This window comes from Xyrauchen texanus, chromosome 27, assembly GCF_025860055.1.
Source record: "Xyrauchen texanus isolate HMW12.3.18 chromosome 27, RBS_HiC_50CHRs, whole genome shotgun sequence".
Classification (NCBI taxonomy): domain Eukaryota; kingdom Metazoa; phylum Chordata; class Actinopteri; order Cypriniformes; family Catostomidae; genus Xyrauchen; species Xyrauchen texanus.
Genome location: NC_068302.1, coordinates 14988506 through 15008356, shown reverse-complemented (window position 1 = coordinate 15008356; position 19851 = coordinate 14988506). Strand labels below are relative to the sequence as shown.

Genomic DNA, 19851 nt, shown 5'->3' with positions numbered 1-19851 from the left:
AAACTATTGAAACAAATTTGAAAGCACACAATTCTCTAAAATGCATGGCATTTTTATTTATTTATTGGTCTCTCAGGCCATTTTAAAAACGTATGCTGACACCTTCCTGAGGACGCTGTCTTGCATACAGTCAAACCTTCACAACATCTTGTGCATATTTGAGAAAACTGAATTCTTGTACCAGCTGTGCAAATGGCAAACACATGCTGATGTTCCCAACAAACAAAATACAATTACACAAAAACACTTGCCCAAAGTTGAATGGAACATTGGTTTATCAATGTGGGCCGTCCATCAAGGTTATAGACTTATATAAATAATTAGCCGCTTATACCTGTCACTGTAATTTGAACCATGCAAGCCTTTTTGCCTCTCGTGGTCCTGACTGTGAGTCTGCCTGCCTGTGAGTATACTGAAAATGTGTCATCAAAATGTATAAGAGGTTATTATATTCATCATTTATGAAATGCTGGAATACAAAATCTGAATAAGCTATAGCAAAAACAGCACATACTCTAGATGTTTCTCACTGGTCTAAATTGAAGACTTTTTGTTTGTTTGTTTTTTGTTAGATAAATAACTTTCAAGTAAATGTTGTAAAAGTACTTAAACAAGATTGAAATCTTCCAAATGGCAAAATTAGTAGTAGAAATGAAATGAAAGTCATCAGGAGACTGATGGATGAAGCAGAAACAAACCATTCATTTTAATTGCTATACCTTTCACAAATATTTTGTTCTAATGGTGTCATTATATGATTTGTATGATTGTATGAGTAATTTTAGTGATATTAATGCTAAAATGTTTAGTGCTACTTGGTGCTATTCAATTGAATAGTGAAGTGAGTTCAGTGTTGGGTGAGTTACTTAAAAATAGTAATCCAAAAAGTAGTCCACTACAAATGACTAATTATTTCTCTAAAAATAGCAACCAGATTACTTTCACACTACCAATAACTTTACTTTTCATTTACTTTCTAAAACACCTTTTCCGCTGAACAAATTCAAAATAATATCTATATTTCTTTATTTTTCATTGTTATACATTAGAAACAAGCATAACAATATAGTATTATGTACTTAAAGTTATTAAATTAAAGTCAGCAACTGTAATCTGATAACAAGAATTTAAAATGTAACGCATTACTACACTTTCTACTAAAAATAAATGAGATTACAGTAACTAATTACTTTATAATTGGATTACATCCGACTCTGTTTGAGGTCTATTTTAGTATTTTTAAGATTTCAATTTTAAAAAGTTAAAAAATCTTTTTGAAGATCAGTCATCAAAGTTCCAGTGTCAAATAACAAACGTGATTTGAGTAATTTGTTGATGAACATAAGACCTAGTTTTTCAATTGACTGTCTATGAAATTAGTATTGCACAAAGCTAAATCAAATTTAGTTTGCACATATATAGGTAGACTAGAGCCATGCATATAGCAATGTCAAGTTCATGAATTAAATGGCAAGGGAAAGCATATCTAAAAAAAAAAAACTTGCTTTAAGTGCCTTTCGAAAGAATGTTACAGTATCCAGTCATAATCTTTCAGAAGTTCATAGACAAACATACAGTATATTAGCTAAACTAAATCAAAGTAGAAGATGAAAGGTGCTAGACTGATATTTCAGCAAACAATAATAATAAAAAAAATTGTTATTTTTTTGAAATCTTTGAAATCTTTATCTAGGACTGGGTAAGCAATATTTTTCTGTGATTTATTATCAATGCAGCGCATGAAAACACAAGGATTGTTCACATAAACCTCTGTCATAATTTAGTCATCATGTTGTTCTTCCAAATCCATATGACTTTCTTCCGCTGAACCCGTTTAACAGAATGTTAGCCTAGGTCACCATTCACTTTTATAGAAAGGATGAAACATGTAATCTCCTTTTGTGTTCCAATGAAAAAAAGACATACAGGTTTGGAACAACATGAGGGTGAGTTAACGATTTCAGAATTTTCTTTTTTGGGTCAACTATCCCATTAATCAGGCATGCAAGTGCATTTTTATTATTGCTTAATGACAAATATAGAATAATTGATTTATTCAATCATTATGAGTGCTAATGAATAAAGCACTGATAAACACTGTTCAACAGTGCTGGCGAGTCCAGACTATCGTGCGCTGTGGCAGTTCAGGGCCATGATCATCTGTACCATACCTGATAGCTGGCCACTACTGGATTACGCAGACTACGGATGCTACTGCGGCAAGGGAGGCTCAGGAGCACCAGTGGATGAACTGGACAGGTTAGATTTACAGGTCAGATTACAATGTGACATTGGAATCACTTGATACAAAATTAGCAAATCAACCAATCACAATAAAGTAAATTAGGCTGTCACTAATGTCTGATCAACCTAAGAACAGAGAAAATTTGTTTGGAAGTTTGTTGATTGTCCAGCCAAATGTGGACAATAAAATAGATTTACTCGGTTTTCTCTGAATCTAGTTGAGTACAGATTATATTCTAAGAGACACAGAGTGTAGTGACTGCGTTTTGCCTTTGTAGGCTGTATTTTAATAAGCAAATGATAAAGTATTGATTTTATATATGTATATATGTATATATTTAGTTATATTTTAGCCTGGATGGTCCACAGTTTGAATGTGGAAAACTGCTCCATTAACCCTTTAAAGCATACCTAGTGTTTTTAGTGACCTGGGATCTCATTCCACCCCCTGTACTTCACCCATTTTTTGGAATTATGCCCACACCTCTTTAGCATTCCTCAACCATTCTCTAAGAATAGTGCAACAAAATAAAAATGGCAAAATTGTAAAACATATATATATATATATATATATATATATATATATATATATATATATTAACTGCTTAGTTACCAAAAGTGTATAAGGACATTAAAGACCGAGATATTTAATTGTGTTGCTTTTATTTTCTCACTTCCATAAATCATATTTATATGGTTATTTAATACCTATATAAGTTTACTATCACATGATATATAATTATTTGTTTATTAAAAGACAAATTAGTACTATAATCATACAAATGACTGCTTATAACATAAATTGTCAGTGCAACAATGGTGAATTATCAGTATTCCATATCCATGCACACATACATATTACACATGCTATTTCTTACACAAGGTGCCACTGTAGTTTCATTAAATTGACTTGATTTACATTTGACATTGCTTTTTGATGAAGAAGTAACATAGAAGAAAACTATAGCAAGTTTAACACATAAACAGTATGATATGACTATTGTCATATGGGTGTATTATAGATGCAAGTTGTGCATTTATTTAGACTTAAAAAGCTCTTGAGAAAATACATATATGTGTAGATTATGTGTTCTGTGTCGTATAATATGTGTTTGACAGTCAGTTGTGTCTCATGATATTTCAGTGTGGAAGTAATGAATCCAGCTCTATATTTGTTGCATTATCTCTTTGATATAGGAAAAATAAACATAAAAATATATTTAATTATTTTCTAATTGTCTTGAAAAAAAATGTAACATTTGACACTATCTGGGCATTTTGTAGATCCATTTGTGACAGACGTATGTGCCAGGTCTCTGAAGACCCTAGTATGTAATAATTTTTGGTGAAACACCCATCCATTTAAGGGTTAAGGTAATTTTTTTCTAAGAATGTGATGAGGAGGAGGGTGGGGCCAGCCTGTGATGACACACGGCCAGCCCTGAATTGGACTATTCAGCCGGGAGGGGGATAAAGACTAGGCGGAGGCGCCAGTTCAAGAGAGAGACGCACACAGCCACATTGCATATGTGTCTGTTTGTCATATGTTGTTTTAAACTGAGTTTTACATTAAACTTACGTTTACTGTTCAGCCGGTTCCCGCCTCCTCCTTGCCCGTCCTTTATATGTTCCAAAGAACTTTTAAAATAAGCATTTGTGAATATTTTAAGGCCACAATTTATTACAATCATAATGCAATTTTAAACATTATTTTCTCAAGGAAAATTATTTGCAAAAGTTTAGATTTTGGCACAGTGGTATCAGTCTTTAGCGAGCACAACGTTTTACACAATGGATGTTTGTCAAACTTGTCAAATGTTTTCTTTATACTTCTAGGTGCTGTCAAGTGCACGATCAATGCTATACTGATTCGTGGCAACAGGATGACTGCTGGGGTATTTTAGACAACCCTTACACTGAAAGCTATACCTTCTCATGTGATTCTCCAGCAAAGAAAGTCACCTGTAATGGTAATGCTCACAGAACGACAGATTACATATATCAAAGAAGACAATTTGCAATCATTATTAGTACATCAAATAAGGACGGACCTTCCACATAATGTACATTTCACAGAAATTTGACATAGGTGCCTTTTTGATTTGTTTGCCCTTGCAGCTGAGAAGAATCGGCCCTGTGAGATGTTCATCTGTGAATGTGACAGAAAAGCATCCGAATGCTTTGCTAACGCAGGTTACAACCCAGAGAATGAGCATTATCCCAGTGAAAATTGCAAATGATCTGGAAAACAACAAACCTGTCATGTTTTAAGATTGTCTATAAGTGCAAAAGCATTGTCAGTACTTTGTGTCATTAAAGATAGCAAAGGTATCTAACAATCATCTAATAGCTTTTTTTCTTTTTTGGATGATTTTTAAAGCTCTTCCTAACTGAATTAATGCATAACAGGTACAGTATGTACCTAAATAGTATATGGAAATGAATGCACCTTCAAATTATCTACAGGTATTTGAAAATTGTTATATTGCTAAGCATAAGCTAGAGAAAGTGCTTGTATTACTCCCAACGTCAAGCTCTAAATTACTCGCTAAGTGGCAAGGGCCCTTTGAGGTCAGACGACGTGTAGGAGATCTCAAAATGAGGTAAGGCAAACAGATAGAGGTGATGCACGTCAAATATACCATCTCAACCTCCTGAAATTATGGAGAGATTCGGTCCCTGTAACGTTGGCAATGGTGGTTAGGAGAGGGCGGAGCTCAGGCCGGAGGTTAACTTAAAAGCCAATCATGTCACCCCGGTCACTTGTGGGGACCACCTCTCAACGTCGCAAGTCACAGAGGGTGCCAGGTTGCAAAAGCAATTTGAAGACGTGTTCTCCCCTCTGCCTGGTCGTACAAACTTCATTCAGCACCACATTGAGACTGCGCCCAGGGTAGTGGTACGTAGCCATTCCTACCAACTGCCTGAGCACATGAAAATAGTAGTTCAGGAAGAATTAGATGCAATGCTCGATATGGGAGTAATAGAAGAAATCCACAGTGATAGGTCCAGCCTGGTTGTTCTAGTCCCTAAGAGCGACAGGTCAGTGCGGTTCTGTGTGGATTATAGGAAATTCAGTGCGGTGCCTAAATTTGACACATACCCAATGTCTCGTATTGATGAGTTTCTCGATCGATTGGGCACAGCTCACTTTAACTCAACACTGGATTTGACAAAGGGTTATTGGCAGATCCTCTTAATGCCAATATCCCACGAAACAATGGCATTCTCCACACCGTTTGCCTGACATCAATTTGTGACACTTCCGTTTGGTTTGTTTGGGGCCCCTGCAAAATTTTAGCACCTTATGGAGTCCTCAGACCACACTCAGCTTGTTCCACTGCCTATCTGGATGTCATCATTATATACAGTAATGATTGGCAGCGGCACATGCAGCATCTAAGGCCTGTTCTTAGGTCGCTGTGACGAGCAGGACTCATGGCAAACCCCGAGAAGTGCACAGTTGGATGAATGTACAGTATCTAGGAGGCAGGTGCGTCACCAAATTTATAAGACTGCAGTGATTGCAACCTGCCCAACATCCAAGACCAAAAAGGAGGTGAGACAGTTTCAGGGGCTGGCTGGCTATTATAGAAGGTTTGTGCCTAATTATTTGGGTGTCACCAACCTGCTGACTTATCTAACTTGAAAAGGCAGCTCCAGACCCAGTCCAGTGGACAAAACCAGGAAAATGCTGCCTCTGGAGGCTGTATGGAGATATGATGAAAATAACGTTCTTTTCTAACTGTTCGGAGACCAGTTTCCTTAAGAGTTCCATTCATTCAAATCATTTAAGCCATTAATTGATTATGCAGCAAAGGTAGCAAGTAAGCTGCCTACGTTTTTGGATGCAGCCCAAGGTAAAAGCACCTCACGTGTGGTATAAGTAAATGTTTTATCCACTATCACTCTGTGTACAGCTGGTTTGATTCTGTATTTTTTGTGTAACCAATATTAATATTATCTTCCATAAGCAATGTAACAGAAACATAATGCATTAAAAAACACTTAAAATATAAAAAATTATGCAAATACTTTAAATATAATATAAATATCAAATATAAACAATTCTTGCAACAACAAAAAAAAAAATACAAAATGAGGAAACATTTTGTATTTGAGGATGTAAAACAGATTGCTTGTATTAAGAGTGATTATCTTCATGTAACAGTTTGCAGATTAAATTGTTCTGCTCCGTGTTGGCCTACAACACAGATGATGTCGCACCTTTTTTAATAACAAGCTGCTCTTCATTTTCTTGACTTGTTCACTCATACTTGTCTGGAATATCATAATTTATAGATAACATGTCAGTGATAATTCCAGTCAGACCTGCTCTCACACTTGAGGGACAAACAGCTCAACCATGACATTCAGGTAGCCTAAAGCATTCACTCTATAAGTAACATGTAGCATGCATGAGGCAAGATAGTTATTGCTTAAGTGGTGTTGCAACATCACATACAGGTGCAAATAATTGAGTTATTTGAGTAGTTACATTTGTATTTTATTTGTTTATTACCATTTAAATTAAGCATTTTTGGGATGCATACTTTGAAATAAGCAACACCGGGTTCAATAAAAGTTATGCGCAATTAACAGCATTTGTGGCATAATGTTGATTTCCACAAAAAAAAAAAATCATTATATATATATATATATATATATATTAGTCCCTCCTTTAAAATAAAAATAGCTGTTACAGTAAGGTACTTACAGAGAAAGTGAATAGGGCCAGTCCATAAATGCTAAAATACAAAATAATAGCCACTGAATGTTAAAATTAACATAAATTTTGTGTAATAAAATCGCTCATTAACCCATCTGTGTAAAGTAACTAAAATGATAACTTCATTGGCATGACTACGAAACCCTGTGATAATCCCAATATAGCATTACAAGAAGTAACCAGGAATATTGCTTTAATTTAACAAAATAATGTATTTTTGAGTATATAAAGGCTTATTGATTCGCTGAATTTGAAGGGTGCTGTTACAGTTTCCGCTACAATAGCCACATCTTCAGTTCATCCAGCTCACCACCAGAGGTCGACATCAACTCAATTTTGCACCCTTGTCATTTTCACAATTGGTAATATTGTATCTTGAATACATTCTATTCTTGCCTGTTTATTAACCATTTTTAACTTTGGAATTGCTTATTAAATCTCTACACATTAAGCATAATCCTCTGTCTTCGTCAGATACTCTACATAGATATGCTAATATATGTTTTTCTATGTAACAATACAAAATAAACAATATTAAAGGAATACATTTTTTATATATATATAAAAACATAGTAAAAGGCAAACACAAAGTAAGCTGAAAATTTTGCTCCCAAAACAGAGAATAAAAAAGGAACAAAATATAATAATATTTCCCAGTGAAAATGTGATCTTGTCACTTTAAGTACACTTTGTCATTGTAGCCTACTAATACAATTTACAAAAACTTCTTAAGTGGACTGCTTATGTTTAATATGTTCGGTTTTAAAATATGCACTATTAGATTGAGGGGGAAAAACGTTAATTTGATTATTTTGTTGTGAGAGTTTGGGAATAATTGGATGGGTCCAGTTCACTGGATTTTACGTGGAGCACCATTATGGATTTAGTCGCATTTACAGTTCAAACAAAAAGAGAAAGTGAACATCTGCTTTCACAAACATCTAACTATATGACAAGGTATAACCAAAGCAGGATTCTTAGAGGGCAAAGTTTCCTACAATACACCTTTCTCTAGTTTGCGTTCACAAATACGATACAGTTCACTGTTACAGTCAGCATCATGCCAGAGATTTTGGCGCACAGTGTCAGTTCCTCTTAGGTGGACACAGGACTCCACACCACCATGAACTGGTTGATCTTTGTCCCAGAAACTGAATACCAATAAAAGTGATGGTTACTGAACATCTCATAGCACACTAAATTCAGAAGATGAAATACTGATCTTGTTCTTTACAATTAAAATGTGACATGGCAAAAGTCAGTATTAATTTAAAGGGACAGTTCACCTAAAAAAATTCATCAACAACAAGATTGCTATTAGAGTTTCTGAATCATTAAGGACAATCACAGACTGTAAACTGCAAGGTTATAATACATGACTGGCAGAGTTCTCTTACTGTGAAGTTGAATGATAATCATCTCCATTCACCCAGGTCCACATCCCCATCTTATCTCTCTTGAGACCAATCCAGTAGTCAGTACTCTTTTGAACAACTCTTGAAATGAAATCCTAAAATAGATAAACAACCATCTGCTATATTTATATGCCTGTTATACATCAAACAAATGTATAATGCTATAACAAAAGATAAACAAAGCAGGATCAGAAGGGTACTCATGGGTTAAACACTAATAAATGCAGTCATAGCAAAAACAAGACTTCACACTGAGCCTAGCTTGCTCAGTGTGCTTAAATAGTCAGTGAAATGGAGAACAGGTGTGTGTGCAATCAGTCCAGGTATGTGGGTTCTGGGATTTGTAGTCCATTTGTTAATACACAGGTGAGAGAGACCTCTGGTGGCAGAGAAGATTTTCCGAGATGGTGTTCGTGACACCTGCATGTTGGTTTCACCACCTCACTCTGATTTGATGGACACATGTTTTTTGGAGGCTTATGTCTCTACATATCAAAAATGGGCATTTCCCAATCAGTGGGCGTTTTCAAACCAAGATGGATGTTTTTCAACCGCTTTGCATGATTTGTCTACTACATTGAGATTCCCTAAATTCATTGGATAGTTGAAAAATGCCCATTCTGATTTGAAAATGCCCACTGATTGGAAAACAAAAAAGTCCCATTATTGTCCTGCAGAGACATATACTTAGTTATAGGTACTTAGACCTATACCACTTATTGACATTAAGTTATACATTACACAACTCAAAATAAAAAATTACTTGAATACACCTCTATAATGATAAACATTTTTTAAATTTCTGAGTTCAAAATTATTTTATCATCAGTCAAAATGATAAAGAAATGAATAAACATGTTCATCATAAGTAATTGTTTTGTGTGAATTGCAATTTCAGTGTAGGTCTATAACTTCATAGATCCAGACAAACAAATCAGCATTACGTTTGTGACCCAAACACCAACATTGATGTTGACATGTCCTTACCAGTTCCTCCTCGCTGTTCACTACCATTAGGTGTGCCCCATGGTTGTGGCATAAAGACTTTGATAATTCCCACGTCCCATACTCGTTTACTAACAAATAGCAGGTGTTATTATAGGGGAGCCAACCATCCAAACAGGGCCCTATAAGAGAACATACTCAAAATTGCTTAAAACATTCAAAATAAATCATGTTTTAAAGTGTTTTAATAAAACAAGTCCAACGTCAATTTACATTTCAATTGCAAAGTACAACTTTCATAACACACTATTTCATGTTTTAAATGACCACATAGGCTGCTTTAATTCCAATCATTATAGAAGTCTGCAAGATGTACCATTTCATACCCCTCTCACCTTTGAATTGCGAGCCAGGGGTAAATCCATCAATATGAAGAAGCCCTCTGCTCTGGTCCCCATGTGAATTCTTGGTGACTTAAAGATGTTAAGTCAACAAGTTAGTTACTCCACCATTAAAGGAATAGTTCACCCAAAAATTTAAACTTTCTCATCATTTACTCAACCTTACTCACCCTGCCATCCCGGATGTGTATGACTTTCTTTCTTCAGCTGAACACTAATGAAGGTTTTTAGAAGAATTTCTCAGCTCTTTTGGTCCATACAATGCAATTGAAGGGGTGCCAAATGTTTAAAGCTCCAAAAATCACATAAGTCAGCATAAAAGTAATCCATACAACTCCAGTGGTTAAATCCATGTCTTCAGAAGCAATATGATAGATGTGGGTGAGAAACAGATCAATATTTAAGTCAATTTTAACTATAAATTCTCCTCCCTGCTCAGCCAACCTCCACTTTAATTTTCACATTCTTCTTCTTGTGTTTTTGGTGCTTCACGTTCTTTAATCATACACCCCCTACTGGGCAAGGGGAGAATTTCTAGCAAAAAATTATTTTAATATTGATCTGTTTCTCACCCACGCCTTTCATATCTCTTCTGAAGATAGGGATTTAACCACAGGAGTCATATGGATATTTTTGGATATGGATAATCATATGGATTTTATGCTGCCTTTATATGCATTTTGAAGCTTCAAAGTTCTTGTCACCATTCACTTGCTTTGTGTGGACCTACAGAGCTGAGATATTCTTATAACAACCTTAATTTGTGTTCTACTGAAGAAAGAAAGTCATACACATCTGGGATGGCATGAGGGTGAGTAAACGATGAGTGAATTTTCATTTTTGGGTGAACTATCCATTTAACACATGAAAATATGCTGAGAAACAATTGACTTTATTAACTGAAGTCTGACTTACAGTTGAGACCTGTTACGATTCCTATTACTAAGAACGAGAGGAGGAGGAGAACCATGAACATGATACAAGCCACTTTGCCTGGACACAGCATGCAAGAAAATTAAGGTAAATAGACATTAAAAGACAAAAGTGAAAATAAATTCATTTAGAAAAAAATTATGTGGGAATATCATAAGCACTATGCAGTATGTAAGCAGTATGTCTAATGAGCAAAAAAAAAAAAAGGCATACTAAATACAGTATTTCATCAGATGAATGTTGAATAGTTTTAGTGTTCCAGATTTCATATTTGACTTTAATTCGTAATTTAACAAACAATTTAATCTAAAGCAATTAATTAAAAACTGAACAAGGACACCTTGGAGTTTGTTGCCCGCACCTAGGGCATTTAAATGTGACAATTACCTTACTTAAAGCATAGGTAGTGAATGGTAGAAACCACTTAACAGACTTTGCTGTGACTATTCAGTGGCTGGCTTTGCTTTGGCTACAATGTTACTATAATTGACTTGCCTTGTTGGAAAAAGGGATCCACCCTGTCAGGATTTCCCTCCACATTATCTGTAGGTTTATTGTCCTGCATTCCTTGGGTTCAGCTTATAGCCTGTTTATCATGGCATAAATGCAGGGACTAATTCAAATGTAATTCGCCACTTCTCTAGAGGTTATTATAGTGCAATTAATCTGCGGAACAGTCGCATTTACACTACATACAAAAAGTGCAATATAATTATTAAAATGAACATATAAACAATAAAAGCTATAATAATAATATAATAAGATAGTTGCTTAATGTTCAAAACTCTTTTAAAAAAATGTATCCTTAAAAAACACATGCTCAACTTACTGATCAACGTGTTCCCTTGAAACACATGCAGTTTCCATAGCACAACATGAAAAGTGAAGACTGTGGAATGGCAGAATGACGCCAGGAGGGCTGGTCCTCTCCTCCCAGCCAAACCAAAGCCCAAAGAGTTTTCTGCCAAAAACTTGTCTCAGTTGCCAGTAATGCATGACAAAGTAGCAATAAAATATAAATATCTTAGTGGCGAGTCAGAAAAACAACTGTGCTTGATCTGCTCACATAACTACTGGCTTTTTAAACTAAAAACAGTAACATATTTGATAAATGCATTTTCAAAAGCATCTCATATGGTGTGTTTTTAATGTGAAGTTGATGAGATGGAGAATATATTTACTATTAGCATTGTTAGCCTATTAGTAGTAGTGTTGTGGTTGTGGTGGATTGTGATGCTTGCAACTATCAACAGCAGCGTATTCGTAATCCTGCTGAAAGAAAGAAAAATTCAGCTTAAGCTGGTTAGATGGTCATAGCTGGTTTAAGCTTGTCTCCCAGCCTGGCCTAGTCATTCTGGTCATCTAGCCTCCCAGACAAAACCAACTGAGCACCAGTTTAACCACTTTGATCTAGGGTGACTCTCTTAAATGGATAGTTCACCAAATATGAAAATTCTCTCATCATTTACTCAACCTCATGCCATCCCAGATGTGTATGACTTTCTTTCTTCTGCGTAACACAAATTAAGATTTTTAGAAAAATATCTCAGCTCTGTTGGTCCATACAATGCAAGTGAATGGTGGAACTTTGAAGCTAAAAAGCAGCATGAGAGTAATCCATAAATCTATATCTTAAGAAACAATATGATAGGTGTGGGTGAGGAACAAACAAATGTTTAAGAACTTTTTTACTATAAATTCTCCTCCCTGCCCAGTAGGTGGCAGTTTGCATGAAGAATTCGAATGACCAAAAATAAAAGATGAATGTGAAAGTGACAGCAGAGATTTATAGTATAAATAAAAAAAGGACTTAATTATTGAACTGTTCCTCGCCCAAACCCAGGGCTGGATTCGTAGTCCATAGGGAGAACAGAGCGGGCCGGTGTGCCTGCCGCGAAATGTGCCGAATGGGCTGTGATAAGCTTAAATGAGCCACCGTGTTATGCAGAAAAGATCCCCCCCCTCACACACACACACACACACACACACACACTTATTATATCGCTTCTGAAGATATAGATTTAATCACTGGAATCTTATGGATTACTTTTATGTGCTTTTTTAGATTAAAAGTTCCACCATAAACATACATTGTATGGACCAACAGAGCTGAGATATTATTCTAAAAATCTTTGTGTTCACCAGAAGAAAGTCATACACATAATGAGGGTGAGTAAATGCTGAGATCATTTTCATTTTGGGGTGAACTAACCCTTTAAAGGTGCACAAAATGCCTATAAACTGACCAGCTAAATCCAGCCAACCAGTTTAGTCTGGGTTTAATCGTTGTTGTTGTGTTTTTCTTTTGTTTTTCTTTTATTTTTTTGCTTTTTTGCTTTTTTCTATCAGGAAATGTAAATCTAATAATAGTGCCTTTGATAGACCTCCGTGTCACTAGGTGGCAGGCTCGACAACCTCTAGCAACAACATCAGCTTATAAACTTCTTCCGTCTTTTTTGTTTCAGGGTCTCCGCAAAAATGGCTTTAATCGGACGTTTATCGCAGAAGCTCTTGAAGTCGGCCGCGCTGACCCAAACCCGTCAGTTTTCAGCGGCAGCTCACGGAGAACAAGCAGGTTATTAGTAAGATGTAATACCTTAAAAACACGCTGCACTAAAAACGAAAGCCGTTATGAACAGCTATAACGCTATACTGTTTGACCTTGCTCGCATGTAACTGGTCAGAAGGACTGTTTAATGTTGTGCTGCCCATATAGTTTGTCGAATGTACGTTAACGGTTTGCGCGTGTAATGTGTTAACGAGAATTTAATGAACAACCTTTGATTAAGACGAAATCATTCTGAATGAGCAGACCAACTAAACAGCCTGTTCCCATGCGAGTTCATCATGATAGAAATGTCTTAACACGTGTAAATCAGACTGGGTGATTATAATATGTCTCCATTTATCATGTGTGTGTATTTAGCCAAGACATGGAAGATCCTGACATTTGTGGTGGCGCTGCCTGGTGTCGCTGTGTGCATGTTGAACATGTACCTCAGGTCTCAGCACCATCATGAGATGCCAGAGTTTGTTCCCTACAGCCACCTGCGCATCCGCAGCAAGGTACATACACTCACTTTTCAAACAAATAAGCACACTTTTACGACTGAGTTCTGTTTAATGTAAATGTTCAGTGGGCTCTGTCCATAGTCACACCTATTGAATATAATTTGTTAGTGAAATGCTGCTTTATATATTGTAAACACAATGTCGCCACAAAACAAATGAAATAATATCCCACAGTTGAACATGCATGAACAATGAAAGACATTTGACAGCTAAACAACTTTTATATACCTATTAAAATGAAACCATTCTGGTTTATCTTGTCATTGGAGCTCTGTGCACTATAAATGAGACCAACCAATGTTTGTCAATGTTTAAAACGATATCTAGAGAGCAAAGTGATCTCTCTAGTATAAATAATTGATTATTGAAAAAAAATATTGCTTGTATATACTTATTATTTGTTTTACTTGATATTTAGCTTTCAAAAATTTGTCTCATGTTTAGCAGACAAATATTATGTTATGCATGTTATATTCAACTTGGATATCGTTCAACAGACTAAATTTATATGTGATGTACAATGGGCCTTATTCATGAAACACTAGCAGAATGCATTAGTATGTAAATGGTCTGTTCAATTGATTGTGACAATCAAGTAAGAATGGTTTTATATACAGTTTAACCACCGTGACTGATCAATAACTTTCTTGTGAAGGAGGAAGCAGGAGCTGGCATACAATCCAAATTAAATCTTTATTTTTTGCACACTTTTCAGTCTACACAAACTTATTGGTTTTCAGCTCAACATAAGCTCACACAGTCAGCTTCGTGTGTGTGTGTGTGTGTGTGTGTGTGTGTGTGTGTGTGTGTGTGTGTGTGTGTGTGTCTCTCTCTCCGATGGTCTGGACTGCCCTTTTAACTCCCTCCAGCTCTCACTACAACACTAAATATGTGTTAGAGGTGATTTTCCCACAGGTGTCAATCCTTACCACTCTTCCTCTTCTGGCCACGCTCTCCACAGATGTCCCTTGGTCACGCCCAAATCACCACAAACACATTTGATTGAAGAAGGCCCATTGTTTAATTATACATAGCTGTTGGTAGGTTTTGAAACTCAAATTTCTGTAAATCGGCCAAGCACACAAGGTTCATGCAATTGATTTTAGAATAGCCAAATATCGGAAGATGAATTGGTCTGTCACTAGTTACAGGTTTAGTTGTATCCCTTTAAATTCCATGTTTATGTCTCTCTTGAATTTTCAATGAATGTACATTTGATGTTGTTATCTTGCTCAAGCAATAAATGTACAACTTTCTGTAGCGTTTCCCATGGGGTGATGGCACCAAGAGTCTCTTCCACAACCCTCACGTCAATGCTCTCCCCGATGGCTATGAGCATCATGATGAGTAAAGGCTGTTAGGAGCTCTCCAGAACTCCACTACAGGGACCATAGGGCTTCCCTGGACCTCTGCCCAGGCCTGGACCACTCCTCAGTTTCTTTCAGTTTACCTGAAGTCTTTTCATTTTGTTGTTACCTCTGTGCTTTTCACACTTGATGTGGAAGTACCTTATGGAAGCAAATACATTTACTCTTACTGGACCATTGTATCAACTTGTCTGCTTAAAATTAACTGAAAATAAAAATATATTGTTTAAATTATAAACCTTGTTCAGAAGTCTCGTTTGAATAGACCTTAGTCAGGGTGGACTTCACATGGAATTTTATACTGATGAAAACGAGCCTGTGAGGGATTGACTAACAGTAGCATTCATTGTCCAAAGTTACTAGATCACATCTAATATTCAAACATTTTTATTTATATTTATGTTTTATACATCTGAATAATTAACACCAATTTAAACAATAGTATAAACATCCTATTATGTTTTCCTTTAAGTTTGTGCCCTTATCGTCTTGAATGGGGAAAGATCGAAATCTCAAATACGGTTGGTCAGAATTATGGTCAAAGAACATATTTTGGATCAGCAGTTAAATATTGCAACAATGGTATTGTAAATTGTGCTGCTTTAGCTCGACAAATTTCAGGCTGGTCCAGCTAATGCGCATGCGCGCTATCAAGTTGACTGACGAGCAATATCTGTATCTAAAAAGGGATTTGCTCTTTTACCTTTAAAGTTTAATTATACTGTGGAAGAAGCCAAACTTTTTTCTCGTGGACCAACTAAAGCACTAGGCAAACGAAGCCTAGAATTAAAATTAATTTGTACTGTTTCAGGCACGGAAGTATTGCCAATTATGCAGGTCTATCAGGATTGTCACATTAACTGCTTTGCTTCTTTCCCTTATTAATAAAGTTGTCACAGAGCCCCTTCCACTTTTGTTGAAAATGTATCTGACTTCATATAATCTGCAGTCTCTCTCCACGCATTTGTCGTGGCCAGGTTGTCTTCATGGAGTTTGTGTTCTGAAGTGGTCTCAGAGCAGTTTGCATGCAGTGTGAAAGCAAAGGTGCAGATTCACATATTCATGCAGTTCCAAACATTTGTAACCACTACACATTATTATTCAAATCCGTGTCAGAAAAGGTGCCAACGTTTCGTCAAATTTGTAGTGAGCAACTTTGCAAACTGTCAAATACACACTCCACGGGACTTTTCCAAAAGTGAGTGGAGGTGGCATAGTGGGTTAAAGCACTGAACTGGGAAGCAGAATGCAGGGCTCAACATTAAGCATTGTCATGTTCTTGTCCTTCAGGCAAGTATATTGGTCAGTCACTAGTCCAAGTAAAAAGGGACTTGTCCTGAGACAAAAACAAAAAGACGTAAGTAAGAAGCCTCCGTTGTCATCATTTACATCTAATAGGTGTAATAAGAATAATAAGAATGCAGTGCAGAAATACGAGTGAGTAAATCATTACTCGCCCTCAAGCCTGTATGAATTTCTCTCTTGAAACTGAAACTAACATTCTCCTGAAAATCTCATTTTGAGTTCCACGGAAGATAGAAAGTCAGACTGGTTTAGAACAACATGAAGGTGAGTAATGATGACAGAATTTACAATAAGATTCCATTCATTAGCATTAGATAATGCATTAGCTTTATTGAACTAACAATGAACAATATTTCACAGCATTTATCAATCTTAGTTAATGTTACTAAAAAAAATACAAATGTACATTGTTAGTTCATAGTGCATGAACTAATACAACTGTTTATTTGAATGTATGAAAATGTATTAAAATACTGTATGTTGGAATTAACATTAAGGATTCGCTGATAAGCTTTTCTGGGTAGGGAGAAGCCACTATCCTGAGCATCAGGACTTCCAGAGTTTCTCACAGGTGATCACTGATGGAGAAAATACACTTCCTGAGCCGTAGAATAGGTTCCATACACGGAAGAGCCAGCAGACAAATGTGGAATATAAAACTAACCCAAAAAAATACACATTAAATATTTGTTATTGACTAAACAGCCATTCGAGCGTACACTCTAACCTGACAATAGCCTCCTGTAGAGTGTCTGTGTGTGAGAAATGGAGTAGTGCAGTGGCCCTCACAAAGGAGCGATCCTGGGGCCCAGCTGAGCATCCACATACATTAGCTATGTCAAAAACTACTTTAAGAACATACAATTCACATAGCATTTGTGTGTCACCATTTAGCCAAAGGTTGTTTTGATATAATGCATTTAATTTGGTGGCGCATGAGTCATAGCCAAACCTGACATAGCCTCCCAACTGAATATTCATTTAGACTTTGTACATGTTGCACTTGTGCATTGGTGCTTGTGCCCATGAGTAGAGGAGCTCTAGTATTTTTCTGCACTTGACTGTGCTCTTAACATATTTACTCTTAGAACAATGGTTTTTGTGCAACTATACTGTCTGTGTGTATGTGTGTAGTTCACTCACTAGTGAGAGTGTTCTGAATGCAATCGTAGTGGGCAAAAGCATAGGGCCCTTGTGGGCCGGGGGTCCCAGGTGAAGTATTCCTCAGGTGAGCCTCAAGCCCATTCAGAGATGCTACGCTGCTGTGATACTGCAATAGAGAAAATATTTTATTGCTCATTCATAATTCCATCTTTCACAGGCTTGCATTTATATAGTACATATATTGTACATAGAGAGTGGCACCAAAAAGTATTGGGACACACTTATAATGAATTTGTGTGATTCCATAAGATAACTACATTTAAATTTTGTTTAGAGATTAAAAAATTTAAATATTCAAGTCCGTCAGATTTTAGATTATAAAACAATTGTACTGTTCAAAAGTAGGGTTGGGTATTGATACAGATTTCCAGATTCCATTCCGATTCACACACTCTCACTTTTAATTAAAAACAAATTAATTTGGATATTTCCGTTATTATGTACCTTATGCTTACATATGAAAGAAACTATCTCCTGGCTAATGCTGTTAATTATACAGGAGACCTTATAACTAAGTACTTTTTGAAAATCTACATTTTACTAATGACATTTTATTTGATTTTCATCATTTCACATTGTAACTTTTTTAAAAAGAACAAATCCATGTATTAAATCAATAAATATGATTATATAGTTCATATATTATATAAAATGTTAATATGATTTAATTGCATAATTTGTACCATTTACAAGTATTTATATTGATTTGTTGAACACGTGCTAAAAACCGGCATTTCTGTAAATTAATACAAATTAATGAGACTTGAACGGCTTTTTCTCACCCATGCTATGCATGATTAGAATTAAATGTTTATTTATTTTTTATCAACAACTGACAGTAGAGAACAGAAAGGATATTAAACGAGACATTATTCATTGACAAATGGGTCAAGTGGATCTCGTCTTTGGACACACATTATACGGAACAACTTTTACTCTCAACACACAGTGAAAGGATCTCACTGCGGAATACTCCACCACTATACTACACAATCACTAAAAATTGTTATTGAAATTTAAACATTTACCGCCCAGTTTCCAAATATATACATTTCAGTTGCATTGATTGAAGTTTGGTTGCAGATGTGATTGATTTCCTCATTTGGGTTGGGCATAGAGTAAATCTATATTTTTATTCAAAATTAAGACAAAAGGAATTTGAAAGGACACTTTGTGTACACTTCTGTTTACAGTTAATAAGGACTTTAAATGTGGTCTGTTTCTCATCCAAAGTGATCATATCAATTTAAAAGACATGGATTAAACAACTTTTATGCTGCATTTATGTCCTTGAAAGTTTTGGACCCCACTGACTTACATTGTAGGGACAAAAACACATACATCCTTCAAAATATCTTTGTTTGTATTCCACAGAAGAAAGTCAGGAGTTTGAGATGGCTTGAGTGTAAATAATGACAGAATTATAATTTTTGGGTGAAATATCTATGTGTTAAAGTACATTTTGGGGCCACTGTTTGTCCAGACATTAAGAAGTTTTGCATAAAGACACCACAAAAACTCATGTGTATGACACACACAAACACACACGTGCTTCTTACCACTTTCTCTCTGGCGGTGGGGTTGGAGCTGAATTCTGGCTCTACAAGCAGGGCTAGTACCAGGCCTCTGACTCTGTGCTGATACAGTATTGTGGGCACTAGAGAGGTGTCTGCTAGGATCTCATGTGGTGGGGAGCCATTTGGGAGGTCATGTTTGCTCTTTGCATTCTCCTTCAGCCTTTGTTCTTCACTACTTGCTCGCTCGTTCGTCGTTTAGCTTCTTCCTCTGTCTCTCCTTGGAATGTGTCATTTTTATTGGTCACAAGATTATAAGCTTTCAGCCTCTTCAGTCCTGTCAATCTGGTTGTCATGGTGAGAGTCATCCATGTGATTCTCATGGAACTGTGATTGATTCCCATTGATCAGGGCTGCACATTCCTGGTTGAGTTTTTGCCTCAAGAGTTGATACTCCCTGAATCCAACTTCTCGTCTACATCCTGCCGTGCATCCTCCTTTCTGTTTAAGCCTGTTAGCCTTCTGTTCTTTCACCTTACCAAAGTTTGTTCCATGTTGTGGCCGTGTGACTCAGGAATGAAATACTCTGATTGGTTCTTAAGACTAGAGTGAAGGGGAGTGTTAACCAGTAAGGGATTGACAAAATTGTATTCAGTATTAGTGGCGCTCGCTAAGGCAAGCATCACTATTACTTTTGCTCTCACTCACCCCAAACTATTAGCTAAACTCTTCCCATCAGAAATAAGATGTATTTACCTTGCA

General features: G+C 36.2%; 4 protein-coding genes across 4 annotated transcripts; 2 read left to right on the top strand and 2 right to left on the bottom strand.

Annotated features, from left to right (window-relative positions):
- The first annotated feature begins 267 nt into the window (after nt 1–267).
- Nucleotides 268–4586, top strand: pla2g1b (phospholipase A2, group IB (pancreas)). The gene is made up of 4 exons (XM_052094409.1): nt 268–403; nt 2109–2259; nt 4081–4214; nt 4363–4586. Exons 1-4 carry the CDS (start codon nt 355–357, stop codon nt 4482–4484), a joined length of 456 nt encoding a protein of 151 aa, XP_051950369.1. The 5' UTR covers nt 268–354; the 3' UTR covers nt 4485–4586.
- Nucleotides 4587–6368: 1782 nt separating this feature from the next.
- si:ch211-170d8.8 (C-type lectin domain family 4 member D) lies at nt 6369–11572 on the bottom strand. Its single transcript, XM_052094568.1, has 7 exons — nt 11497–11572; nt 11163–11253; nt 10650–10727; nt 9729–9806; nt 9376–9515; nt 8371–8483; nt 6369–8124 (listed from the first exon to the last, which is right to left on the bottom strand). Exons 2-7 carry the CDS (start codon nt 11230–11232, stop codon nt 7968–7970), a joined length of 636 nt encoding a protein of 211 aa, XP_051950528.1. The 5' UTR covers nt 11233–11253; nt 11497–11572; the 3' UTR covers nt 6369–7967.
- Nucleotides 11573–13081: 1509 nt separating this feature from the next.
- Nucleotides 13082–15309, top strand: LOC127620802 (cytochrome c oxidase subunit 6A, mitochondrial). The gene is made up of 3 exons (XM_052094049.1): nt 13082–13242; nt 13594–13733; nt 15001–15309. The coding sequence occupies exons 1-3, from the start codon at nt 13146–13148 to the stop codon at nt 15088–15090; spliced, it is 327 nt and encodes a 108-aa protein (XP_051950009.1). The 5' UTR covers nt 13082–13145; the 3' UTR covers nt 15091–15309.
- Nucleotides 15310–15623: 314 nt separating this feature from the next.
- On the bottom strand, nt 15624–19344 carry hps4 (HPS4 biogenesis of lysosomal organelles complex 3 subunit 2; the record flags this gene model as incomplete). The annotated part of the gene is made up of 3 exons (XM_052094050.1): nt 15624–17070; nt 17555–17681; nt 19135–19344. Coding segments are annotated over 3 exons (450 nt in total), but the record flags the coding sequence as incomplete, so codon positions are not given.
- Nucleotides 19345–19851: the final 507 nt, after the last annotated feature.

Bases quoted from the DNA above. Each gene is read 5' to 3' on its own strand.
- pla2g1b (XM_052094409.1), top strand. From the start codon at position 355: ATGCAAGCCTTTTTGCCTCTCGTGGTCCTGACTGTGAGTCTGCCTGCC. The intron at 404-2,108 runs GTGAGTATACTG...ACTGTTCAACAG, and splicing joins GACTGTGAGTCTGCCTGCCT to TGCTGGCGAGTCCAGACTAT. The intron at 4,215-4,362 runs GTAATGCTCACA...TTGCCCTTGCAG, and splicing joins AAAGAAAGTCACCTGTAATG to CTGAGAAGAATCGGCCCTGT.
- si:ch211-170d8.8 (XM_052094568.1), bottom strand. From the start codon at position 11,232: ATGCAGGACAATAAACCTACAGATAATGTGGAGGGAAATCCTGACAGG. The intron at 9,807-10,649 runs GTAAGTCAGACT...AACATCTTTAAG, and splicing joins AATCGTAACAGGTCTCAACT to TCACCAAGAATTCACATGGG. The intron at 8,484-9,375 runs GTAAGGACATGT...TATCTATTTTAG, and splicing joins TGAACAGCGAGGAGGAACTG to GATTTCATTTCAAGAGTTGT.
- LOC127620802 (XM_052094049.1), top strand. From the start codon at position 13,146: ATGGCTTTAATCGGACGTTTATCGCAGAAGCTCTTGAAGTCGGCCGCG. The intron at 13,243-13,593 runs GTTATTAGTAAG...GTGTGTATTTAG, and splicing joins AGCTCACGGAGAACAAGCAG to CCAAGACATGGAAGATCCTG. The intron at 13,734-15,000 runs GTACATACACTC...AACTTTCTGTAG, and splicing joins ACCTGCGCATCCGCAGCAAG to CGTTTCCCATGGGGTGATGG.